The sequence below is a fragment of the Myiozetetes cayanensis genome, unplaced genomic scaffold (genome assembly GCF_022539395.1).
Source record: "Myiozetetes cayanensis isolate MyiCay16 unplaced genomic scaffold, myiCay2020 scf16, whole genome shotgun sequence".
In the NCBI taxonomy this organism is placed as follows: domain Eukaryota; kingdom Metazoa; phylum Chordata; class Aves; order Passeriformes; family Tyrannidae; genus Myiozetetes; species Myiozetetes cayanensis.
In genome coordinates, this window is record NW_026087270.1 from 16,553,377 (window position 1) to 16,577,497 (window position 24,121).

Here is a 24,121-nt window from a genome sequence, read left to right on the forward strand (position 1 = left end):
CAGGACCCTCCCGCCTCCCTCCGGGAGCTCTGGGGAGCGGCGGCGATTTTACAGCTGCTCCCGCATCATCCCGCTCCCCTCCCTGCCAGCGCATCCCCGCGGCACCCGCATCTTCCCAGCGAGCATCCCTGTGCCGGATCAGTGCCCGCGGGATTCCCGGGAGCCCGGGGTTCAGCCTCGCTGGGGTGCTGTGGGGGCGGGAGAGGTCAAAGCAGGTTCCCACATCGCCCTTCCAAACGCTGCAGCAAAGTGGGGTCCCCACTGCGTGTCATGGACATCCCCCCAAATTCAAACTGTGAGCCTGGATAGCTCAGTTGGGAGAGCATCAGACTTTTAATCTGAGGGTCCAGGGTTCAAGCCCCTGTTCAGGCGGTGGCTTTATCCTTTAGGAGCCCGAGGGCAGGAGCGGCACCTTCTCCTGCTGGGACAGTCCCTCCTGGGGCAGCTGACAGGGATAAAGTAGGAGACTCTTTCTCCCACTCTCACTGCGGGGTGCTCAGCTGCCCAAACCGACATCTTCCATTGAGACCAGAGACTCATGAAGCCACCCAGCAGGTACTGCTGCTGCTAAAGGAAAACTCTGCATGCTTGTGTATTCCTTATAAAAGCTTTAGAAGGGAAAATGCTTTTTGAGCTTTCCCTGAGTAAAGAAATACTTGTTTTCACTAAATGAAGGCTGGAGAAGTGTGAAGCTGTGCAAGTAGTGCCCTACAAACTGTAAATCCTAATGGTAAATGCAGAATGATTTTTTCCCCTCTCCATTTCTTGCTCTGGATAAGGGACAAAATAAAATAAATTTATTTTGTGCAATAAAAAAAATCCCCCCTCTCCCTTTCCCGGGCACAAGCCCTGCCGACACCCGAGCCCATCTGCCTGAGCGCTGCAGCCCTCTGCTGCTTTCAGATACCCCCACCGTGGTGAACAAGTTGAGACCCAGTGCTTGGGTGGTGTCTTCTTCACCACCAGCCTGTGCCGTACCTTGTGTAATTTCTCTTCTGAAAGCTGCCGTCCGGAGTGAATTCTGCGCGGCTGTCAGGAGAGGGCACCAAGTCCAAGCAAACAGGGTGACTCCGCGGTCTGAAGGCTCCGGGAGGGTAAAAGCAAAAGTTTAAAGAGGTTTCCTCAGGCCGAAGCATCTGTGGCTGCACCCACAGATCTCCACCTGCCTCTTGGTGCCCATGAGACCTCCGGTTCCCAGAGCCGCAGAGTGCCAGGGGCATCCCTCAGCTCTGGGTGGGTTTTGCCTCTGCTGCGAAAGCGTCTCTGGAGCTGCTGCAAACAAAATCCCGTTCCCCTGGGGCGGGGAGTGCCGGCAGCTGGGCTTTCATCAGGTTGATCTTCCTTCCGCTGTGTCAGATCCTTCATACCCTGGAGGGCAGGAGGAGCGAGCTGAGCGAGCTGCTGCCTCCCGCCTCCTGTCAGTCTGCAGGGCAGCCACAGCATCGTCTGGTCCTCCGCCTGCTAAACTGTGAGGCAGGGGAATGTGGGAGGCTGGGTGATCATTCTTAATTCTCAAGTTTGCCTGGAAAATGGAGACGCTGGAATGCTTTCCCAGAAGCGTCACTGAAGCCTCACTGGAGAGACCCTGGGCAGTGACTACAGGTCGGGTAATCCTTGTTGGTGTGAGTCTGGTCACTCTCAGCAGAGACACCACCCAAGCTTGTGGCCCCTTCCCAGGGCATCGCTTCCACACCAACCCCCTCGCAGCCTCCCCCGTCCCGGCGCTTGGCAAAAAAAAGTGTTGCTGTGACTCGGATTCGAACCGAGGTTGCTGCGGCCACAACGCAGAGTACTGACCACTATACGATCACAGCAGAAGGTGTCCTGCCACACGCGGGGACCGCGGGGAGCAGAGCGCCGGCTCCGACCCCTCCCCTGGCACCGACACCCAGCGCAGCCCGGCGAACAAATCCACACTGTTTTTATCTAGGGGGCCACAAACAGCCTTGGACGATGCTGTTCAGAGCTCCAGCAGTATGGAATGAGGCCCTAAACTGTGCAAAAACACTGGCAATGTGCTGGAATGGCACCTGGGGAGCGAGGCTGCTGCGAAGGACAGTGTTCTTGAGGGCTACCGTGCAGCAGGGCCAGCACACTATAATCCAGCAAACCCAGGGTTATAATAGTTTCAGCTAAATCTAAGTTATACAGGAGGTGAGGAATTAAACTTTTTAGCATTGTGTGTGATACAACAAATTTGGGGGAATTCAGTTAAAAGTACAACAAATAGCATGAGGATCTCCAAGGGTAGCTGAGTGATGCTGTGGGAAGGATCCAGATAGGGAGGTCCAGGTAAACTGGAATGTCCCCAGGACCTCTCATCCATCATCCCCAGGACCCCACTGCCACCTCGCTGCCTGATCATGATCCCACTCCGTGTTTCCCCACAATTTTATGCCTTCAAAACTGTGCTTTGATGACTCCAGAGCTGCTTTTGCTGTTGCTGGCCCTGGATGTAGGTTGGGCTCAGTGCTAGTGGAGAAGAAAGGATTCTGTGGGGGTGAGAGCTCCCAGCTCCACATGCTGGGCAGCCTACAGCCCCCCCAGTACCATCCCAGGATATGCAGCAGGGGATCCCCGGTGCCCCCATGGACCCCAGGGCCCCAGTGTGCCCCCTGGGTCCCTCACCCATCTCCATCAGTCCCATGGTGAGTCCCAGAGAGACTGTGAGCATCTCTGCTCATCATGGAGCCTCCAGTGCTGCACAAGACCCATGGAAGCCACCCAGAAGACAGGTAGAAACAAGACTGAATAGGAAGACAGAATAGGGCTTCCATCCCTGAGAAGGCTCAGGACCACATTTACAAACTCCCTGCTTGCAGGTCCTGGTCTTCATGCATGTTTTAAACTACCTTGATCTCTGCTGGAGGAACAACACAGCAGGGCATAAGCAAGCCAAAGCCCTGCCAGGATGGTAGCCAGGGCCCCAGTTAGAGGAGAACAAATGTTCAGACCAACCCAGCTCAGTGATATGCAGAATAAGTCTGAGAAGTTCTCTCAGAGCGTTAATGAGGACTCTCACAGTGATAATAGAACACCAAGAGAAAGAAGGCTCACACAGTTCTACTTACTCTTTACAGACACTAATTTATTAAGACACAGGCACAACACTGTGCAGCAGCAAAGGTCCCCACAGTGAGAATCCTGAACCAGCATCTCACCATGGCAAGACCTTCCCCTCCCAGTTCAGGAAGGTCCCAGTCTCCTTCTCAGAGAGGGAGGAAAGCACCTTCAATATCCCTTGCACGCTGGCATCAATTGTCAGGGGGGGCTGTGGGAAAGAGGGAGAAACAGTTGTGTGCCCCAGGTCAGGACAGGGTCTGCCCTGGAGCAGATCATTGCTCAGGGCTTGGGGTTCTCCGGCATGAGAGATCCCAGCATGCCTGGGACTGTTCAGTCTCCAGGAAGCTCTGCATTCCTAAATGAAGAGGTTCTTCCCAGACCACAGCCAGAATATCTCTTACCTTAAATGATTCTCCTGAGCCCCCCATGTCAGTTTGCACCCAGCCAGGGTGGAGAGCGACGCAGAGGATGCCGTGCTCCCGGTATGCCAGGGACTGGCACTTGGTCAGCATGTTCAGAGCAGCCTGTGGGGAGACAGGGCAGGGAGGGTGGTGGGAGGGGAAGGGGGCTGCAAGGGGGTGTGTGCAGGTCTCACAGCTGGGGCAGGGATAGGGCAGTTGGAGCCAGCTCCTGGGGTACATGATGCTGCCTAGCCGAGGTCCTGTCCCATCACGTCCCTCTGAGGCAGGACATGAGGCCAGGCACATGACTGTGCTGTGAGAGTACCCAGGGACTGATAGGAGCTCAGTCACAGAGCAGAGGACATGGACTGAGGAGGAAGCTGGAAGGCATGCACTATGATTTGGAGGGGAAAAGGTCTGGGCTCCCCCCAGCACACTCTGGCAGTACCTTGCTGCAGCGGTACGAGACAACTTGTCCAAATTCCCATACGTAGACATCCTCAATGGAGCCTGCATAGCTGGACATGTTGACGATGGCTGCCTTGCTGCAGCTCAGCCCTGAGCCCGGGCTCCCCTGGGCAGCCTTCTTCAGCAAGGGCAGGAATGCCTGTGAGGGGAAAGAGGAGACATGGATGTGGCACAGGGTAGTGGATCAGCTCCTTCCACAGTGGGCAGCTTTGGCACCAGCATCAGAACATTGTCCCTCCTCTCCCCACTGCCCCAGCCCGCCAGGCTCCAGCTCCTGAGCTCCAGCCCACGGCTCCATGAGCTTCTCATCACTGAGAACACGATGGGCTCCAGAGGGGAGGCAGGACACCCTCTCAACAGCCCTTCACACCCTCTGTGATGTCCAGCTTGGAGAGCCAGAGCCACAGGAAGGGCTGCTCCCTGGAGCTGTGCTGCAGGGCTGGGTCTCACCTGGCCCATCAGCAGAGGCCCAACCGTGTTGGTGGTGTAAGTCTGGGTCATAGTCTCCAGCGTCTCCTTATCAAGTGAAGTTGGATTTGCAGTTCCAGCATTGTTGATGAGAAGGTTCAGCCCAGAGCCCCTCAGGAGCTCCTCAACTCTGGCTGCAGCCGCCTTGACGCTGGCGGGGTCGGTGACTTCTGCAGAGCCGAGGAAGGGGAGGTTACTGCCCATGACCTTATGGTGGCTTTGAGCCCCCTGTGTTCCCCCAGAGAGGGCTTTGCCCACTGGCCCTGCAGGTATCAGCCCATTGGCACAGCTCTCTTCCAGCAAGGAACTCTCTGGGTGTCCCCAGTGCTTGGGCACTCGCCAGAGGAACTGGGGCAAAGGTTCCCACCTCGGGGCACCTACCGAGTGGGATGATGACCAGGTTGGAGTGCTTGGAGGCCAAATTCTGTAACTCCTGCAAGAGAGGGCACTGTGAGGGCACAGAGAGGCAGGAGGGGCTGTGCAGAGGCTCAGCCCTTCCCATGGTCTGACCCTGAACCACAGCACGCCCAGCACCCTGACTCAGCTGGCCTGAACCCAATAGATGGGGAGTGCCCCATGACCAAGTGTCACTGTTCCCTCCACACAGGCCATGCACAGCTGCTCCCAGGGTGTCCCAGCCCAGCTGCCCTGTGCTGTGGCTGCCACTCCAACCCTTTGCAAATCCCCTCCCTGCTCTAATTTCCCCACAGCACAGACACTGCCTCCCAGCTCAGCCTCACCTGTGCTTGCTTTCCCTTGGGGTCCCGACAGCCTGCAAAGACCCACTGGGGTGGGTTTGGCATCTTCAGGAGGTGCTGGACGAGCCCCAGGCCGAGGCCCCGGTTGGCCCCAGTCACCAGGACAGAGCGGGCACAAAGCTCTCCCATGTTGCTTCTCCCTCTGCTGCAGCTCACACTGTTTGCTCAGCTCCCTAATGTTTCCTTATAATGCTTTCCACGGACACTCCACCCACTCAGGGCTGCACCAACCCTTGGATCCAGGTTCAGCTTCTCCAGACCTTCAAACTCCAGGATATAGATCCTGGCTGGGAGCCCATCTTGTTACCAAAGGGCAAAAATCACTTGGCTTCTTCAGGCAAATTCTGATGGCCTTGGGAAACCTGGTGCCATAATACAGGGGAGGCTGTTGGGGGTGAGGAGGGAGGGAGTGGTGTATGGAAGGGGATGTGGAAAACTCCATGGCTCAGGGAGGTCTGATGTTTCACAGGATGGGCTTTCTAAATTGGACCCAATGTGCGCAGGGAACAGGCTGATCTCACCCCCTTCCCAGATCCCCTGAGCCAGGTCGTGCCTCAGATGAGCAGACATTCCCTGCCTTGCTCTTGCCTCTTCCAAGACAATGCCCATTCCCTGATTGTCAAGTGAAAGATCTGGCATCCATCGGGCTGTGCCTCGGGGTGCCAGAGGCCCCCATGTACCCGTACCGTGCCAGCAAGGTGAGGTGCCAGGGGAGGTGCTGGGGATGCTCTGCCGTGCACGGTGCCCGAGGAGGGGGGAAGCCCATGGGGGCACCCCTGCCCCGCTCACCCAGCCCCTGCCTGGTTCTCCCAGGGGCCAAGTCTCATTTCCCACCTCCACAGCCATTTTCTGGCTGGCAAATGTGCGCCCTCCTGCCCACCCATGCCCCCGGCTGTGCTGGCAGGGCTGTGCCTCTTCCAGGCTGCCCAGGGTGACAAGGTGCTTGGCTGTGGAGCTCCAACAAGAGAAGGGTTTGGGAAGCTGCTTCTCTCCCCTTCTCCACCCCACAAATGTCACTGCAGTTCCCCTGTGTCCCCCACCTCTGTAACCTTAGGAGCTAATGTCTCCCTGCTCCATCTCCACATCCTCAGTCTCAACCCTCCCATTCAACCCAGCACACACTCCCTGTGTGCTGCCTGAGCACCGTGTGTGGGACGAGGAGTGGGACATCTGGGAAGGGGCTGCCCCATGAGTTGGCAGCACATGACACTACCAGGTGGTCTTACAGAGCTTTATTGAGGATGTGGGGCAGGTGGGAGCAGCAGCAAAGGTTGCCACAGCTGCCAGGATCCTGAACTGGCATTTCACCAGGGCACGACCTTCCCTTCCCAGTCCACGAAGGTGCCGGTGTCCTTCTCGGAGAGGGAGGAGAGCACCTTCAGCATCCCTTTCACGCTGTCATCCACTGTCAGGGGGGGCTGTGGGGCAAAGGGGAAGAGGCAGCCCATGCACCAGGCCAGGCTGAGGGCCCTGGAGCAGCTGGAGCCAGGGCAAGGAGCCACTCCAGGGCGAGGGGAAAGCTGACAACCCCAGGCAGAGGGGCTGAGCAGGGAACCGAGGGGATGGGGGCACCCAGCACCCGGGACCAGGACAGGGAGAGCTGCCCTGGCAGGGATCAGGCAGGATGGGAAGTTGTGCACAGGGAATCACGACAGCAACTTCTGCCCCTGGAAAATCAGCACAGGGGCTCTGATAGACCCGCCTTGGTGGAATTCCTACCATGTATCCAGCACCGCTGCCCATGTCAGTTTGCACCCAGCCAGGGTGGAGAGCGATGCAGAGGATGCCGTCCTCCCGGTATGCCAGGGACTGGCACTTGCTCAGCATGTTCAGAGCAGCCTGTGGGGAGACAGGGCAGGGATGGTGGTGGGAGGAGAAGGGGGGTGCAAGGGGACCTGCAGCTGTGGCAGGGCAGGGGAAGCAAATCTGTCCCCAGCACGGTGTGACAGTACCTTGCTGCAGCGGTATGAGGTATAATGCATCACTTCCCAACCCTCTAGATGAGTGATGGAGCCCCCTTTGCTGGACATGTTGATGATGGCTGCCTTGCTGCAGCTCAGCCCTGAGCCCGGGCTCCCCTGGGCAGCCTTCTTCAGCAAGGGCAGGAACGCCTGTGAGGAGGAAGAGGAGGTGGGGAGACGTGGATGTGGCACAGGGGAGAGGACCAGCTCCTTCCACAGTGGGCAGCATTGGCATCAGCAGCAGAACATTGTCCCTCCTCTCCCCACTGCCCCAGCCTGCCAGGCTCCAGCTCCTGAGCTCCAGCCCATGGCTCCACGAGCTTCTCATCGTTGGGTACCAGATTGGAAGCAGGACCCTCTCCCACCAGCCTTTCCCGCTCCCCCAGCACAGCCCAGCTTGGGTGAGGGTCTCACCTGGCCCATCAGCAGAGGCCCAACCGTGTTGGTGGTGTAAATCTCGGTCATGTCCTCCAGTGTCTCATTTTCAATCTTGGTCACCTTGGCGATTCCAGCATTGTTGATGAGAAGGTTCAGCCCAGAGCCCCCCAGGTGCTCCCCAACTCTGGCTGCGGCCGCCTTGATGCTGGCGGGGTTGGCAACTTCTGCAGAGCCGACATAGGGGAGCTCAGTGCCCCTGTGTTAGTTTGGGGTGTCCTGTGTTCCCCCAGGGATGTGCCTTCAGGGCTGCTCGTGGGCAGGAGCGTTGGCAGTGCCCGATGGCCCCACAAGCAGCAGCCCATTGGCACGGCTCCCTCCCAGCACAGGGGATGCCAGGGTGTGCCCAGCGCTTGGGCACTCGCCAGAGGAACTGGGGCAAAGGTTCCCACCTCGGGGCACCTACCGAGTGGAATGATGATCAGGTTGGAGTGCTTGGAGGCCAAATTCTGTAACTCCTGCAAGAGAGGGCACTGTGTGGGCACCGAGAGGCAGGAGGGGCTGTGCAGAGGCTCAGCCCTTCCCAAGCAAAGCCTGTGTCACTCCAGGTCTAACCCTGAACCACAGCATGCACAGCACCCTGACCCAGCTGCCCTGAACCCAATAGATGGGGAGTGCCCCATGACCAAGTGTCACTGTTCCCTCCACACAGGCCATGCACAGCTGCTCCCAGGGTGTCCCAGCCCAGCTGCCCTGTGCTGTGGCTGCCTGGCTGCAGCTCCAGCCCCTCACAAACCCCCTCCCTGCTCTAATTTCCCCCCAGCACTGACCACTCCCATTCCCCAGCACAGCCACTGCCTCCCAGCTCAGCCTCACCTGTGCTTGCTTTCCCTTGGGGTCCCGACAGCCTGCAAAGACCCACTGGGGTGGGTTTGGCATCTTCAGGAGGTGCTGGACGAGCCCCAGGCCGAGGCCCCGGTTGGCCCCAGTCACCAGGACAGAGCGGGCACAAAGCTCTCCCATGTTGCTTCTCCCTCTGCTGCAGCTCACAATGTTTGCTCAGCTCCCTAACGTTTCCTTATAATGTTTTCCATGGACACTCCACCCACTCAGGGCTGCACCAACCCTTGGATCCAGGTTCAGCTTCTCCAGACCTTCAAACTCCAGGATATAGATCCTGGCTGGGAGCCCATCTTGTTACCAAAGGGCAAAAATCACTTGGCTTCTTCAGGCAAATTCTGATGGCCTTGGGAAACCTGGTGCCATAATACAGGGGAGGCTGTTGGGGGTGAGGAGGGAGGGAGTGGTGTATGGAAGGGGATGTGGAAAACTCCATGGCTCAGGGAGGTCTGATGTTTCACAGGATGGGCTTTCTAAATTGGACCCAATGTGCGCAGGGAACAGGCTGATCTCACCCCCGTCCCAGATCCCCTGAGCCAGGTCGTGCCTCAGATGAGCAGACATTCTCTGCCTTGCTCTTGCCTCTTCCAAGACAATGCCCATTCCCTGATTGTCAAGTGAAAGATCTGGCATCCATCGGGCTGTGCCTCGGGGTGCCAGAGGCCCCCATGTACCCGTACCGTGCCAGCAAGGTGAGGTGCCAGGGGAGGTGCTGGGGATGCTCTGCCGTGCACGGTGCCCGAGGAGGGGGGAAGCCCATGGGGGCACCCCCTGCCCCGCTCACCCAGCCCCTGCCTGGTTCTCCCAGGCAGCAGCACAGAGACCGGCACAGCAGCAGCCGGGACTGAGCCTTTCAGGCAGGTTGTGCTGATGCTTTGCCCAGGGGCCAAGTCTCATTTCCCACCTCCACAGCCATTTTCTGGCTGGCAAATGTGCGCCCTCCTGCCCACCCATGCCCCAGGCTGTGCTGGCAGGGCTGTGCCTCTTCCAGGCTGCCCAGGGTGACAAGGTGCTTGGCTGTGGAGCTCCAAGAAGAGAAGGGTTTGGGAAGCTGCTTCTCTCCCCTTCTCCAAATGTCACTGCAGTCCCCCTGTGTCCCCCACCTCTATAACCTTAGGAGCTAATGTCTCCCTGCTCCATCTCCACATCCTCAGTCTCAACCCTCCCATTCAACCCAGCACACACTCCCTGTGTGCTGCCTGAGCACCGTGTGTGGGACGAGGAGTGGGACATCTGGGAAGGGGCTGCCCCATGAGTTGGCAGCACATGGCAGAGCCAGGTGGTCTTACAGAGCTTTATTGAGGATGTGGGGCAGGTGGGAGCAGCAGCAAAGGTTGCCACAGCTGCCAGGATCCTGAACCGGTGTCTCACCAGGGCACGACCTTCCCTTCCCAGTCCACGAAGGTGCCGGTGTCCTTCTCGGAGAGGGAGGAGAGCACCTTCAGCATCCCTTTCACGCTGTCATCCACTGTCACGGGGGGCTGTGGAGCAAAGGGGGAGAGGCAGCCCATGCCCCAGGCCATGGGGCAGCCAAGGCTGGGGCAAGGAGACACTCCAGTGCAAGGGGAAAACTGAAAACCTGGGACACCCTGTACAGGGAGTCTGAGCAGGGAACCGAGCACCCAGGACCAGGACCTGCCTTGGCAGGGATCAGGCAGGGAGGGAAGTCACAGGCAGGGGATCAGGGCAGTAATTTCCACCTGTGCAAAATCAGCACAGGGGCTCTGATGGACCCGCCTTGGTGGAATTCCTACCATGTGTCCAGCGGAGCTGCCCAGGTCAGTTTGCACCCAGCCAGGGTGGAGAGCGATGCAGAGGATGCCGTGCTCCTGGTATGCCAGGGACTGGCACTTGCTCAGCATGTTCAGAGCAGCCTGTGGGGAGACAGGGCAGGGATGGTGGTGGGAGGGGAAGGGGGGGTGCAAGGGGACCTGCAGCTGTGGCAGGGCAGGGGAAGCAAATCTGTCCCCAGCACGGTGTGACAGTACCTTGCTGCAGCGGTACGAGGTAACTTGCATCTCCTCCCAAGCATAAAGAGAAGCAATGGAGCCACCAATGCTGGACATGTTGACGATGGCTGCCCTGCTGCAGCTCAGCCCTGAGCCTGGGCTCCCCTGGGCAGCCTTCTTCAGCAAGGGCAGGAATGCCTGTGAGGAGGAAGAGGAGGTGGGGAGACGTGGATGTGGCACATGGGAGAGGACCAGCTCCTTCCACAGTGGGCAGCTTTGGCACCAGCATCAGAACATTGTCCCTCCTCTCCCCACTGCCCCAGCCCGCCAGGCTTCAGCTCCTGAGCTCCAGTCCACAGCTTCATGAGCTTCTCATCACTGGGTACCAGATTAGAAGCAGGACCCCCTCCCACCAGCCCTTCCCGCTCCCCCAGCACAGCCCAGCTTGGGTGAGGGTCTCACCTGGCCCATCAGCAGAGGCCCAACCGTGTTGGTGGTGTAAATCTCGGTCATGTCCTCCAGTGTCTCATTTTCAATCTTGGTGATCTTGACAATTCCAGCATTGTTGATGAGAAGGTTCAGCCCAGAGCCCCCCAGGTGCTCCCCAACTCTGACTGCGGCCGCCTTGATGCTGGTGGGGTTGGCAACTTCTGCAGAGCCAACATAGGGGAGCTCAGTGCCCCTGTGTTGGCTTGGGGCCCCCAGGAATGTGCCCCCCACAGTTCCCTCCAGTGTGGGGTTCCCAGGGCTGTGATGAGTGCCCAGGCATTTGCCAGAGGAACTGGGGCAAGAGGGAACCTACCGAGAGGGATGATGACCAGGTTGGGATGTTTGGAGGCCAAATTCTGTAATTCCTGCAAGAGAAGTCACAACATCGGCACTGACAGGCTGGAACAGCTGTGCAAAGGCTCTCCCAGCAAAGCCAGTCTAAACCTGTGCCCAGCACCCTGCTCCAGCTGCCCCAGTCCCAATGGGTGGGGAGTGCTCTGTGCCTCCCTCACACACCACGTACCTCTGTGCCCTCCACACATCCCACTCACAGCTGCCCCCACGGGCACCCCTGCCCAGCTGCCCTGTGCTGCAGCTGCCCCGGTGCAGCTCCAACCCTTTCCAAACCCCCTCCCAGCTCTAACCTCCACCCTGGCACTGAGCACTCCCGTCCCCCAGCACAGCCACTGCCTCCCAGCCCGGCCTCACCTGTGCTCGCTGCCCCTTGGGGTCCCGACAGGTTGCAAACACCCACTGTGGAGGTTTTGGCAACCCCAGCAGACGCTGGACGAGCCCCAGCCCGAGGCCCCGGTTGGCCCCAGTTACCAGGACGGAGCGGACACAAAGCTCTCCCATGTTGCTTCTCCTCCCTCTGCTGTTTTCTCAGCCCACTAATGTTTCCTGACAGCATACTTCACAGACACACCCCAGTCACTCGAGGTTTGCTCCAACCCTCGGCTCCTCTCCAGGAGGAGCAACATCTCCAGGTCTTTTTGCTCTAGGACACAGATCCTGGCTGGGAGCCTGTCCTAGTTACCTAAAGGCAAAAATCACTTGGGTTTTTCAGGCAAATTCTGCTGTTCTTGGGTAACCTGGTGCCATGATCCAGGTGAGGCTGTTGTGGGTGAGGAGGGAAGGGAGTAGCATGTGGGTTGATGGGGGAAGTTCCATAGCTTGGGTGGGCTTGATGGTCTTTGCACATTGCAGTGGGTTGTGCCTCAGATGTCCCTGAGCAGATGTTCTCTGCCTCCCCTCTTCCAAGACAGTGACCACTTGCTCATTGTTAGGTGAAAGACTCGTGGAGTGGAGCAAACCCATCATGGCCTCCTGGCAGAAGGATGGGACCTGCGTGGCCAGCACATCACCCACCCCTAAGCTGAGCTGTCCCTCTGCTCAGAGCCACAGAGGACTCAGGTGCCCGGGACATCCACCTGCAGAGGACATGCCCTGGTCCAAGCCCCATTCTCCACCTCCCCTGTCACCTCCATGCTACCCCCAGGGAAGCCCAGGGCTGTCCAGTCCTCTCGAGTGACACGTTACAGGTTTTCAGGGCTGGATTTGGTGCGTGTGTACATCACATGTTCCTGCCCCTCTGCACCCTGGAACAGGCAGGTTGGTGGCAGCCCCAGCCTTCTTCTGCTCTCGTAGCAAGCTTTGCCAGCAGATGTTCATTTCCCTTCACAGATGGAGTAAAACTTACCATTTTGTTTGCTTGGTCCTGGAGATAAAGCCCAGCGCACGTGACAGAAGTGCACACAACACAGAGTGCTTTTTAGCATGGCAAATGAGAAATAATCTCTGCTGGCAGGTGGTAACCAAAGTTCCCCCTTCGGGAACTCGTGGATAATGTTCCCTGCTAATGTATTGGCTTAGTTCCTCCCTTGTTCTTCATGAGACTTTGCACACAGGTACAATATCAGCACATCAGGCACTCACACACCTTTCAGTCACTTGGACAACCTCATGGCCACCAAGACTGGGGTTTGACCCCTCTGCCTTTTTCACTGCTTTGCTTTCACAGCAAGGTCCCTTTTTGTGGTCCCACAGTCCTGTCTGCACCAGCATCCCATGAACTGCTTTGGCATCGATGGCCATCCAGTGCTGGGTAAAACATTCCTCTGCAGGAACACAGCAGCAGCAACCTTCCCTCCTGCCCCTCTGCAGCTTGTATGGTGAGCTGATCATGCATCTCCTCTCTGCTCCCTTCCTCACCTCTGTCAAGCCTCAGCCTCTCCTTCAGTTCCACACAACTCACGGTTTTTTCCCCATTTTCTTTCTTGAGGTTCATCAGACCTCAAGTTTTCCTCATTGGGTTGAGAGACTCCTTTTGCCTTGTGAATTCCTACCATTTAGCAGCAGTACAAAGCTCTGGGTTTTTCAGCTTCTGTCTCAGACTGATCTCTCACTGGGGAACTCCCAGATGGCTGGACTGGCATTCAGGCTCCTTTAGATCATTTCAGTGTTTCCTTTTAAACACCACAGGTCTCAACTATACTCACCAACAGATGCCATTTGCACCAGAGCTCAGCTCCTCCAAACAGACTTCCATGGTTTTCTTCTTCTAGGCAGAGGATGAGGCCATCACCCCCAACCTGTGTGAAAGCTCCACAGTGACTCAGAACCAGATGGCACCAGAAACCAAATAATTAACCTTTCAAATCTACTGGTTTTGCTGTGTCACCACATTCGTGTAGCCATCCGTTTTGAAGTGGTAACTTTATAGTGTTGACTTTGCTGTGGGGCCCCACACTGCATTAGAGATTATTAGAGTTTAAACACCAGGAGTCAGAGTCCAACCTGGACAAAGAGGCAGAGGGGAAAGCAACCAGCCTCACTGCCTTACAGCCCAGCCTTGTCACAAGGGCTGCTGCTGTCCCCAGGCCTCTGGAAGGGACCTCAGGCCACCTCCTAAGAGGGGATTCTGATGGTTCTTTTGCTCTGAAATGTTCCTGCACAGTCTAAACCTTAAGCTGAGCATTAAAGTCCTTAAAATCACGGGTTGGAAAAGACCTCTAAGATCAAGCAAGAGTCTAACCATTCTGCTAGCACTGCCAATTCCACCACTAAACCAGGTCCACACACTTTCTGAACACTTCCAGGGATGGTGACACCACCACTTTCCTGAGCAGCCTGCACCAATGCTTGAAAACCCTTTTTGTGAAGAATTTTTCCCTGATATCCAGTCCAAACATTCCCTGGCACAACCTGAGTCCGTTTCCTCTTGTCTCTTTGGAGAAGAGACCAACCCTCACCTGGCTACACCCTTTTTTCAGGGAGCTGTAGAGACCAAAAAGGGGCCCCCTGAGCCTCCTTTCCTCCGGGCTGAGCCCCCACAGCTCCCTCGGCTGAAAATTTCACCCGGGGATGTTTTCCACATGTCCACACTGAGGAGACCCTGGAGCCAGTTTTCCAGTCACACCTTGTCCTCCCTCATTTGCTGCAAGCCCAGGTGCGGCCACACTCATGGAGGTGATTGCACAACGACAATGCTGCTCACAGAAACTCGGGGGAACATGCTTTTCTCTGCCTGCCAAGGGGGTGGGGGTGTGGCACAATGAGCTTTAGCACGTTTAATCTACAGCAAATAAGAATAAACTGGCTTCTATTTATCAAGCGGATTTGCTTCACAATGCACTCAGGTCTCTTTGGGACATGTCATCGCCCATTAGTCACTTGCTAAAGAATCAATAGATGGTGATGAATGAGCCACTGATCAAAGGGTGGGGTGAGACCCAGCACTGTAAGTGAAGCTGGGCAGGCTCCCACCTGCCTTGACTCATTTTCTTTTGGGCTAAAGAGGATTAGTGATCTACTGGGGGTTGGAGCCTCGTGATCTGTAAGGGCTCTTCCAACAGAAGCCATTCTGTGATTTTATGATGTGATTCCATGGCCAGTGACATCCCACTGCAAAACAATGCAGGGACTGGGGGTGAGAGCCTGAGCTTAACTGCAGCTCCCAAGCAGAAATCCTTTCCTATGAGGGTGGTGAGGCCCTGGAAGTGTTCAAGGTCAGGTTGGATGGGGCTCTGAGCAACTTGGTCTACTGGAAGGTGTCCCCACTCACGGCAGGGTGGTTGGAACAAGATGGTCTCCAAGCTTCCTTCCAACCCAAACCATTCTGTGATTCTGTGACTCGGAGATTTAAAATGCTCAGATCTCCATTCAAACTCCCTTGGGCCACCCACTGTCAGCCTGGGGCCTCACACTGAGTTCAGAACCTTTTTTCTGAGGACATTCAAGCAGTCAAGGTGCCTCAGCTACCTGGGTGCAGCAGTGCTGGCAAGCACTGCCAGTTGACCACAGGGACAGAACAGCATTGCCAGGACCCACAGGGACACCACAGATCCCCACAGACCTTCTTTTCTGCCACCCTCTAAGGATAGAGGGATGGGTTATCCTGCAGATGTTAATTTAGGAATCAAGTTGAAAAAAAAAATCATCAAGTCTTATTAAGGAAAAGCGTTTCATCGTGAAACAGTGGCCACAATCTTTAAATTAAAAAGCATCTAAGGAACTATTGAAAATTTACTTCCTGCAAAGAAGTTAAAAGCTGAGCACCCCGCTACTCCAAAAATGTCATGCCAGTGTAGATGATGTGACCTAATGCCCACAGAGCTGAGCAGAGAAATGCAGTCTGTGAAAGGCAAAAATTCATATTGTTCTCTAAGTAGCTGTGGGGACTGCACTCTGCTTGGGTAAAACGGGCTGCACTGGTATTTATCAGCAGAAATTAAAACTTCCCACAGTTGTTCCTTCGGGCTTCAAACTGTATTTGTTAAGAGGGAGGGGGAAAAACTTACTTGCTTTTTTTTTTTTTCTAAGATGTTTCCCCCTCTCCCTCTAACTGCATTTTTTTTTCCTAATTCCAGCGATTAAAGCTGATGGATCCATCAGCTCAGTGCAAAGGACTTGTTCCCACATGTATTTTGGTTTTTACACTGCGGAAACTTTAATTGAATTACAAGTTCAACGAGCTGATAACAGGAATTAATAGCTTAGATTTTTTAGCTAAGTGAACTCAAATACTTCTTTGTATTCTTGTAGAGGTTTAGTGGGGTGTGTCATGGCAAGGAGGGGGGGAACTAGGTGATTCTATGATTTGTACTCTCAAGCACTTAAAATGCATCAGTATCAGGCTCAGGCTTTACCAGGCAGCAGGAGTTTCCCAATGCTCTTGGGTAAACTCTGGGGTTTTTTTGGTTTGGTTTGGTTTTTTGTTTGTTTGGCTGGTTGGTTTGGGTTTTTTCTTTTTTTCTTTTTTTTTTCTTTTTGGCTGCATTTCTTATTATTACCTTCTGCGGGCCTCTCAATTCTTAACTAACAATGTTTTCATAGAATCGATAATCCCCTGTTTTATATGGAAACAGCAACATAAAAGCAGGTCAAGCAAGGCCCTCATGGGGAAGTATTTGCTCAGAGCTGCCTTTCTTTCACGGGTCACATTTGCATTCACAACAGGGTCCTCCTGCCTTCAGCTGGGGCTGCCCATTAACCCTTTTCTGCACAGCACATCATGGGGGATCCCTGGATCCAAGGCTTTTGGAAACAAGCTCCTAGGAAGAGCTTGTTAATGTAATCGGCCTGCACAATTTAATCCAAATGTCTGCCATAAGGAGGGTTCCTTCTTTTTAGTCTATTTATTTTATATTTTACCAAAGATTTTTTATTAAATCCCAACTTCTGTACTATACATAAAAAAAAAGGTTCTCAAAGCATTTTAATATCCCGAAGTAAACTGGGATGAGCAGAGGCTCAAACACAGAGAAGGATAAAGTTAACATAGATCACCTGATGCTACCACTATGCTGATATAAGCATTTAGTTTCTGATTTATCAGTATCAGAGATGATTTGTCTAGTGTTTGTCAAGCAAGGCTGAAAATAAGCAACAGAAATAATCATGGAATCAGATGGGTTGGAAAGGACTGTTATAAGTTACTTTTTCTCTGGAATTTTGAAGACGGCAAAAATACCTGCAGGACAAAGAAATATAGCAAGAGATTTTTATTGCAGTGCTGGGTACCCATTTCCAGCACTGGGTGCACCTTTGAATCAAACAAAGAGCACACCGCTGTTTGAAAACCGTGCTTTTTGTACCCTTTGATATCAATTGTTGAATATTCATTTTACTGTCCGCTTGTTGCCTTAAAAGGTAATTTCTCTGCTTTTGAAGTGGCTGTTATCTTTTGGCTGGTTGCAACATACCTCCCCTGGGCTCGTACAGGGGGGTCTTGCATCATCCTCACATTGCAAGGCATGGAGGGTCTCTCTGTGTATCCACATGGCACAGAGGAATACATTTTTATTCATAATTTGTTCCCTGTTCCCGGCCGCGAAAGATCCCTGGTGAGAGGTCCAGATAGGACCCTTCACCTTACAGTCTCCACGGTACGCCTATAAGTTAGTAAATATACAGAAATAGTTCTTTTGTTAGTACCCTCTGTTCATTTTAATTTGCTTGGAATAAAATCAGTTCCTCAATTTTTCACAAGGACCTCTGAGATCATTAAGTCCAACCCTTGATCCACTGCCAATAAGTTACTAGACCATGGCACTAAGTGCCACATCCAGTCTCATCTTAAACACCTCCAGGGACGGAGAATCCACCACCTCCCTGGGCAGCCCATTCCAAAGCCTGATTACCCTCTCTGTAAAGAATTTCTTCCTAATATCCCACCTACACCTCTCCTGGCAGAGCTTGAGACCATGCCACTCTCCCTCTAAGTGCGTTTCTGGGCAGGCAATAAAACCATCTGTGAAGGGCTTGGTACCTCCCGGTGCTAAAAGAGTTCAGGGTTTGGGTTTTTTTTACCCTTATCTTAGGTAAAGGTTACCGTGCTCAAGGTGCCGCAGACACCACCCAAGAACCCCTGCCAGCTTTCTGCCTGGCACACCACCCTTGGGAACACACGGGGGGTCCCCACAGCCCCCCTCCCTCCCCCCCAAACCCCCGCGCATCGCTCCTCCCCGCGCGGGGACGTCCAGGGGCTGGGATGCGGTGGGTGCTGTGTTTGTGCTGGGAATATTAGCCGGGAAGGAGAAAACACAGCCCAGGCGTGTCCCCCCCATCCCCCGGTGGTTGGGGCACCCCCGGGGCGGTCAGCGGGGCCGGGGGGAGGTCAGCGGGGCCGGGGGCGGTCAGCGGGGCCGGGGGCGGTCAGCGGGGCCGGGGGCGGTCAGCGGGGCCGGGGGCCGGTCAGCGGGGCCGGGGCCGGTCAGCGGGGCCGGGGGCGGTCAGCGGGGCCGGGGGCGGTCAGCGGGGCCGGGGGCGGTGCGGGCGGCCCGGCCGGGCGGCGATGGCGGCGGCGCGGACGGTGCTGCTGACCGGCTCCAACCGCGGCATCGGGCTGGAGCTGGTCAAGCAGCTGCTGGGCTCGCCGAGACCCCCCGCCTGGATCTTCGCGACCTGCCGGGACCCCGAGGGGCCCCGAGCCCAGGTCAGTGCGGGCAGTGGTGGGGGGGTGCGCGCAGGTCACAGGCTCGGGCAGCTCGCAGCTCGCTGCTGCCGCGGGGATCGGGTGTTGCCAGCCCGCCCTGCCCCGGGTGAAAGTCTCCTGAAGTGCTCCGGGTGAGGAATCGGCCGCTGGGCTATTCTGGGCCGCGTTGGAGGTGCCCCGACCCGCCCCTCCCGTGCCAAGGCTTCGCCCCGACCCGCCCCTCCCGTGCCAAGGCTTCTCCCGTGCCAAGGCTTCTCCCGTGCCAAGGCTTCTCCCGTGCCCGCCGGAGCGGGGCTGACTCAGTGCCTGGGGCTGGCTGAGGAGGTGGGAACGGCAGCGGTGCTGCTCCGTCTGAATCGTCATACTGCCCTCTGCAAAGCCTGCCGATTCAAAACTTGAATCGTCATACTGCCCTCTGCAAAGCCTGCCGATTCAAAACCTGGGGATTCAAGACCTGGGGTCTGCAAAACTGGTGGCCCGGGGAGCTGTGGGATCCCCCCTCCACCCGCTTCCCACTTCGCTAAAATGGGAGAGGCTCGCACGTGCTGCTTCTGCCGGGGATCACAAAGCCTCCCCGTGCTTCCAGCTTCCCTCAGGTTCCAGCTTTCCAGTCTTCTGCTTGCTGTTGCCCCCCCCCACCGAAATACAAGCAGTTGGAGAAGTTTGCTCTCTGATAGATCCTGGCTCCAGATGACTTGTTGCATCTTCTTGCACGTGTGCATTATTCCATCTCAGGAGTGATCCTGGCACAGTGAGAATCCACCCTGCCGAGCCAGGGGTGCCCAATTCCTGCTGCTGCCAGTGCCCAAGTTGGCGGGGTCAAAGCTAGGTCAGGTCTCTTATTTTTGCCTTGTTCTTCTCTCTGCCCATTGAGCAATGATGAGTTCAGGGACTTGCCACAGGACATCGAGGGTAGAGTGTTACTCCACCAGGCTGAGGCCACATTGCTTCTCCTGCCCCTTTGTGCCTGGATCTGGTGGTAGGGTGGGTGAAGCTCGTACTGAGATGGTATGAGACTCTTGAGGCCAGCAGCTGGTCAAAAAAGGAGGAGAAACATCTGTTGGCCACCGCAAACCATTTAGATGGATTTTCCATCATTTCCTGTGCTCAGGGCTGAGGTGGGAACATGGGGTCTGGTGGGGAAACCCAGAGATAAGTGAAGGTGGACCACAGCTCGTGACAGCAGCTTCCCACTCCATGGTGGTTGGACGGGTCCTCTCACAAGAAACCACCAGTTTGTGTTTCTCCCGCAGCATTCTTCCATGTCTGGAAGAAGTTTTCAGTTCTAAAAGTAATCCATGGTGTTTTGGGTTGTGTTGCCTGAAAGTTTTTGTCGTTGAAGGAGGCTCAGAGCAAAGAGCTTCTAGAGACTGTGAAATGGAAAGTTTCCTTTTTTGGAAAGAGCTTCCTCCACTGTGTGAGTAGGCACAGGCAGGCAGCCAGGACGATCCATGGCTGAAACATGAAGGGTTAATTTATTTCTGTTATCTCACTAACCAGGAGATCCCTGACAACACTGGGTAGAGTACAGAGGTCCAGGAAATGCCGGCGCCGTTAAGATCCGTGCTTGCAGATCACTGGCTGCTGTTCATGTGGTTTATCAAGGGTTATTCCCATCTGTAAGGTCACTTGAATGATTTACAGTCCTCCTCCACAGTCTTCTGCTTTTAACCCATTCCTCCCAATATCCACATTTGCTGAAAACAGTCAATAAAAATGTGCAAAGTGGTTCTCATTTCCCTTGTGTGTGTGGGGTGCAGTGTCCAGAGCAGAGCGGGTCCGGAACTGGACTTTTTGGACCCAGATGTAACTTCCCCAAAGGTCAAATCTGATGCTGGCACTCACAGCTGTTCCTCCTCCACCTCACTTCCAGCAGCCTCTGGCACACACCTCTGGCTGTATCCCCAGACAGTTTGCATAATTTCCTGGGTGAGCTGGTCCTTCGGGGTTTGCTCTCATCCTTTGCTGTGGCTCTGGGAGACCCTTTGGGAGAGTGACTGCAGCATCTTGCACTTGCAGCCCTGCTGTGCTCTCTGCACCTGCACTTTGCTTTATGAGGCCCAGGAGAAGCCTGGGGACCAAGGCAGGTCCCCAGCCCAGCCGTTCACAAGTGCTGAGAAACACCTGGAAGATGTTTCCCTCAGGGCGGGCCATCGCTGGCGCCCCAGGATGATGCTTGGCATCGCCTTGTGCTGATTGTTTCCGTGTCTCTTTTTGTAGGAGCTGAGAGACTTGGCATCCAAACACCCAAACCTGGTTCTTGTGAAGCTGGGTAGGTGCACTCTGTCTCTTGAGCTGGTAAATTTATGGCTGCTGGCCACGCTTGGCCCATTTCTCCTTCCCTCCCTCCCTCCCTCCCTTCAGGCTGTACATGGAGATCCAGTTCTTCAGAGCTTCTTCAAGTCCTGCTGCCAAAAGTCCAGGACTGTCTCTGCCTCAGTGCCCCATTCCCTTAAGCCTTCTTGCTCCATGGCCACAGGACCAGGATGTTCTTGAGACCCATCCTGGGCTGCCCCTGGCTCCCCTGGCCAAGTGGCCACATCCTTGCTCTGCCATGCAGCTGAACTGCCTTGATCCCAAATCCCAGCCCAGACTAAGAGGGCTCTGGGAGAGTGGCAGCTCCCGTGGGAACGCCGTGTGATCAGCCCAGAGCCCGGGCAGCCCCTGTAGGACCCATCCCACAGCAGGTCCCAGCACAGCTCCCCGGGGTAGGACCCTCTGGGGCGGAGGAGGCAGTTTTGGGATGGGTTGGGGTGTGCGGGTGCTCAGGGCTGGTTTCACAGCACCATCTGGTGCTCGCGGGTGGAAGAGCCGCGCGGGTCGGGATGTGCGGCTGTTCCGCAGCATCTTCACCTCCCTCTTCCCCACGGCTCTCAGACTCCATTCTCTCCCACTGCAGATGTCTCAAATCCCTCTGCTATCACCGAGGCGGCGAAGATCGTGGAGGGGAAGCTGAACGGCCTGGGCCTGAACCTGCTGATAAACAACGCTGGCATCTACACGCCCACGGCGTCGCTGGACACGGTCGATGCCGAGGACATGATCAGGACCTACAAGACCAATGCAGTGGGGCCAATGCTGATGGCCCAGGTACGGGTGAAGCTCTGGGGATGAAGTTCACCACGGAATTTGGCCCAGCTTGAGGGTATTCCAGGCTGCCCGTGGTCACAACGGAGATCTCGGAGGGCTTTGCCAAGTTTCCCGGGGCTGCAGGAGGGAGGGGGCAGTGCTAGGGCTGCTCTCCCAACCCAAGCCCTCTGTAGCCCCCTTGCATTGTGCTGGGCTCACTGGGAGCAGGCAGAGCCACTGCAGCAAAACACCCAGGCCCTCCTGGCTCCCCACCAATCTTCCTCCTCCCCCCTGGGTTGCAGTTGCCATAAGCGGAGCTGGCTCGAGGCACAGGTGTCCCACAGGTTTGCTTCTCCCCAGGCATTCCTGCCTCTGCTGAAGAAGGCTGCCCAGGAGAGCAAAGAAAAGGGCCTGAGTTGCAGCAAGGCAGCCATCATCAACATGTCCACTGTCATGGGGTCCATCAAGAAAACGCCCGATTCCTTCTTCAAGCCTGTCATCTCCTACCGCTGCAGCAAGGTATGGAGGCTGGCAACCTGCCCGTGCTCCTGAGCTTGCTGGGAGTCAGAGCTGCCCCTTGCCAGGCCTGATCTCAGGGAAGCACCTGAGACTGCGAGGTGGAGGGACTGATCCATGCTTGTCATTCCCCAAGCTCCTGTGGCATCTCCGTGCCCACCCAGGGGAGACACACGATGCCTCTTGAAGACCTGGCACTGCTTTTTCTCCCTCAGCAAGAGGGAAAGGAAATGTTCAAGGAGGTTTTTGCTGCCCATGGCTGATGCTTCCTTCCTCCCCCAGGCTGCCCTCAACATGCTCACCATGTGCCAGGCTCTGACCTACAGGGAAGCCGGGATCCTCTGCGTGGCACTGCACCCCGGATGGGTGAAAACGGACATGGGCAGCCAGGAGGTGGGTTCTGGCTGAGCAGGTCGAGAGGGGAACCCCAGGGTGGGACCCAAGCCTAGAAGACTTCACAGGAGGTGGCTCAGGTGGCTCTTGGGAGAAGGCATCCATGGGAAAATGAGCTGCCTCTCAGTTCTCCAAGTTGCCCACGTGTGTGGTGGGCCACTGCAGGACGTGTGATGCTGCCTGGGAAGTTGCATATTTCCACAACACATAGCCAGGGTGAGCAGGGTACCTCTTCAGGGGGAAAAAGGGGCTTTGGGCAGCCCAGAGGTGTGCAGAGAAACTGAATCTGGCAGAGCAGGGAGGAGAGGAGCAGCACCATTCCATCCTGTGCCCCCTTCCTCGAGGAGCTGCAGGTCCACGAGGCCTCCACGCATCCTGCAGGATCCATGTTTTGCAGTGGGGGTGGTCCCTGCAGCACTGGAGTTTTGGGAAGCCTGCACACAGCATCCCATTTGCAGCAGGGATCTTCTCTGTGTCTGTTTTGGCTAAACCTGTGGCTGGCTTTCCAGCCCAAGCCACCTCCATCCAGGTTGGCAGCGAGCACGCAGATACCCAACCACCCTCCCACGCAGCGGGCTTGTCCTCTGCTCACTCTGGGTGGAAGGAGCCTTGCTGCCCATGTGCATGAGCCCAGTGGGTGCTGGTGGATGGCCTGGAATGACGGTGGTGTCTCGTTGTGCCCGTTGCAGGCTGACCTGACAGTGGACACGAGCGTGCGGGGGCTGCTGTCTGTGCTGCCAATCCTTTCCGAGAAGCACAGCGGGACTCTGCTCAACTGGGAAGGTAAAGCCATCCCCTGGTGACTGCTCTCTGTCCCTGTGAGGGACCCCACGGTGCCAGGGGACTGCCTGGGTGCACTGGAGCACCGGGATGCTCAATCCTCTGTGGTCTGCAAGGAACCTGCCTGGGACTCCGGTGGGTGTACAGAGTGTGATCCCTGCCTTCACCTTGCTAATAAATAAAGCTGCAGTGTCCCTGCTGAGACTGTCTCTGCTCTGGAGCTGGCCCCTGGGAAAAACAGCCTGGCATTAATGGTTGGACTTGATGATCTTGGAGGTGTTTTTCTAACCTAAATGATTCTATGATCCTACCTGTCTGCCTTGTCATCAGCTGCTCTGAGCTGAAGGGAGGTGCCAGGGGCCACCTCTCTGCCCCACAGAGGTGAGTTCCAAGAGCAGCCCCTGCAGCCTGGCCAGTCACAGGCACCAGTGAGTTTTCCTCTCCCATCAGCTCTAGTTCCTCCCAAGCCAGTGGCTTTCGAGGCTGGGAAGGGAGAGCATGGAGTGTTGCCAGGCTGGGCTTGGGGACAGGGTGCCTGTGCTGGAGGCAGCAGTGCTGCCAGGGCTGGGAGCTCAGCCCCCTGGCTCCTTGTACCCTGTACTTGGGGGTCCTGAGCACTCCAGGTGCCCAGCCATGGGTATGAGGAGAGGCAAAATGCCCCTGTAAAGTTCATGATGGAGAGGGAGTCTCTTACTCCACAGGCACTTTCCATAACAGCTTTGCAAGTCCTTTTTGGAGCAGCTGCAGGAGCTGGGACAGCTGGATCCAACCTGGGTCTCTCTTCTCTTCTGCTCCACTGCCCCATCCCTGGTGTGGGGCTAATGCCAGCCTTGCCTGGGGGTGTGTTCCTCTTGCCCAGGCTGACGTGCCCTTTTTCAACCCATACCGTGCTTTCCAAGGCGTGGAAACCTCAGGGGACAGCCCTGCCAGCAGCACTGTGGGGAGCTGCTGTCTGGATGCTCCCTGGCAGGGAGGAACTGGCCTCAGCTTCATCCTCAGGGGAGCTCTGAACCACCTGGGCTCTTCCACCTGATCCAGCCACCCGATTTCCCGCACAAATGCTCACTTGTCTTTGCTCCTTCCCAGCTCACATCTG

At 56.1% G+C, this 24,121-nt stretch overlaps 4 protein-coding genes and 2 non-coding genes across 7 annotated transcripts; 2 read left to right on the forward strand and 4 right to left on the reverse strand.

Annotated features, from left to right (window-relative positions):
• The first annotated feature begins 299 nt into the window (after window positions 1-299).
• On the forward strand, window positions 300-372 carry TRNAK-UUU (transfer RNA lysine (anticodon UUU)). The gene has a single exon. It is a non-coding gene; the product is annotated as a tRNA-Lys (tRNA).
• Window positions 373-1,742: 1,370 nt separating this feature from the next.
• Window positions 1,743-1,814, reverse strand: TRNAH-GUG (transfer RNA histidin (anticodon GUG)). Its single transcript has one exon. It is a non-coding gene; the product is annotated as a tRNA-His (tRNA).
• Window positions 1,815-3,067: 1,253 nt separating this feature from the next.
• LOC126637903 (C-factor-like) lies at window positions 3,068-5,367 on the reverse strand. Its single transcript, XM_050311454.1, has 6 exons — window positions 5,141-5,367; window positions 4,782-4,833; window positions 4,383-4,570; window positions 3,913-4,071; window positions 3,465-3,587; window positions 3,068-3,271 (listed from the first exon to the last, which is right to left on the reverse strand). Exons 1-6 carry the CDS (start codon window positions 5,285-5,287, stop codon window positions 3,158-3,160), a joined length of 783 nt encoding a protein of 260 aa, XP_050167411.1. The 5' UTR covers window positions 5,288-5,367; the 3' UTR covers window positions 3,068-3,157.
• Window positions 5,368-6,375: 1,008 nt separating this feature from the next.
• Window positions 6,376-8,556, reverse strand: LOC126637904 (C-factor-like). The gene is made up of 6 exons (XM_050311455.1): window positions 8,371-8,556; window positions 7,961-8,012; window positions 7,534-7,721; window positions 7,111-7,269; window positions 6,878-6,997; window positions 6,376-6,576 (listed from the first exon to the last, which is right to left on the reverse strand). The coding sequence occupies exons 1-6, from the start codon at window positions 8,515-8,517 to the stop codon at window positions 6,463-6,465; spliced, it is 780 nt and encodes a 259-aa protein (XP_050167412.1). The 5' UTR covers window positions 8,518-8,556; the 3' UTR covers window positions 6,376-6,462.
• Window positions 8,557-9,674: 1,118 nt separating this feature from the next.
• On the reverse strand, window positions 9,675-11,693 carry LOC126637906 (C-factor-like). Of its 2 annotated transcripts, none has more exons than XM_050311458.1 (6): window positions 11,541-11,693; window positions 11,146-11,197; window positions 10,806-10,993; window positions 10,383-10,541; window positions 10,149-10,268; window positions 9,675-9,875 (listed from the first exon to the last, which is right to left on the reverse strand). In XM_050311458.1, exons 1-6 carry the CDS (start codon window positions 11,685-11,687, stop codon window positions 9,762-9,764), a joined length of 780 nt encoding a protein of 259 aa, XP_050167415.1. In that variant the 5' UTR covers window positions 11,688-11,693; the 3' UTR covers window positions 9,675-9,761. The 2 variants fall into 2 exon arrangements, with proteins under 2 accessions (XP_050167415.1, XP_050167414.1); XM_050311457.1 differs by having other exon boundaries at window positions 9,675-9,883; window positions 10,166-10,268; window positions 11,541-11,687.
• A 6,407-nt stretch (window positions 11,694-18,100) lies between these two features.
• LOC126637905 (C-factor-like) lies at window positions 18,101-23,219 on the forward strand. Its single transcript, XM_050311456.1, has 6 exons — window positions 18,101-18,267; window positions 20,488-20,539; window positions 21,167-21,357; window positions 21,697-21,855; window positions 22,135-22,245; window positions 22,935-23,219. The coding sequence occupies exons 1-6, from the start codon at window positions 18,127-18,129 to the stop codon at window positions 23,046-23,048; spliced, it is 768 nt and encodes a 255-aa protein (XP_050167413.1). The 5' UTR covers window positions 18,101-18,126; the 3' UTR covers window positions 23,049-23,219.
• The last annotated feature ends 902 nt before the right edge of the window (window positions 23,220-24,121 follow it).

Bases quoted from the DNA above. Each gene is read 5' to 3' on its own strand.
- LOC126637904 (XM_050311455.1), bottom strand. From the start codon at position 8,517: ATGGGAGAGCTTTGTGCCCGCTCTGTCCTGGTGACTGGGGCCAACCGG. The intron at 6,998-7,110 runs GTACTGTCACAC...GTCTCCCCACAG, and splicing joins CCTCATACCGCTGCAGCAAG to GCTGCTCTGAACATGCTGAG. The intron at 6,577-6,877 runs GTAGGAATTCCA...TTTGCCCCACAG, and splicing joins GCAGCGGTGCTGGATACATG to CCCCCCCTGACAGTGGATGA.
- LOC126637903 (XM_050311454.1), bottom strand. From the start codon at position 5,287: ATGGGAGAGCTTTGTGCCCGCTCTGTCCTGGTGACTGGGGCCAACCGG. The intron at 4,834-5,140 runs GTGAGGCTGAGC...CCTCTCTTGCAG, and splicing joins CCAAGGGAAAGCAAGCACAG to GAGTTACAGAATTTGGCCTC. The intron at 3,272-3,464 runs GTAAGAGATATT...TCTTTCCCACAG, and splicing joins GCTCAGGAGAATCATTTAAG to CCCCCCCTGACAATTGATGC.
- LOC126637905 (XM_050311456.1), top strand. From the start codon at position 18,127: ATGGCGGCGGCGCGGACGGTGCTGCTGACCGGCTCCAACCGCGGCATC. The intron at 18,268-20,487 runs GTCAGTGCGGGC...CTCTTTTTGTAG, and splicing joins CCGAGGGGCCCCGAGCCCAG to GAGCTGAGAGACTTGGCATC. The intron at 22,246-22,934 runs GTGGGTTCTGGC...TGCCCGTTGCAG, and splicing joins CGGACATGGGCAGCCAGGAG to GCTGACCTGACAGTGGACAC.
- LOC126637906 (XM_050311458.1), bottom strand. From the start codon at position 11,687: ATGGGAGAGCTTTGTGTCCGCTCCGTCCTGGTAACTGGGGCCAACCGG. The intron at 10,994-11,145 runs GTAGGTTCCCTC...TTGGCTCTGCAG, and splicing joins CCTGGTCATCATCCCTCTCG to AAGTTGCCAACCCCACCAGC. The intron at 9,876-10,148 runs GTAGGAATTCCA...TTTGCTCCACAG, and splicing joins GCAGCTCCGCTGGACACATG to CCCCCCGTGACAGTGGATGA.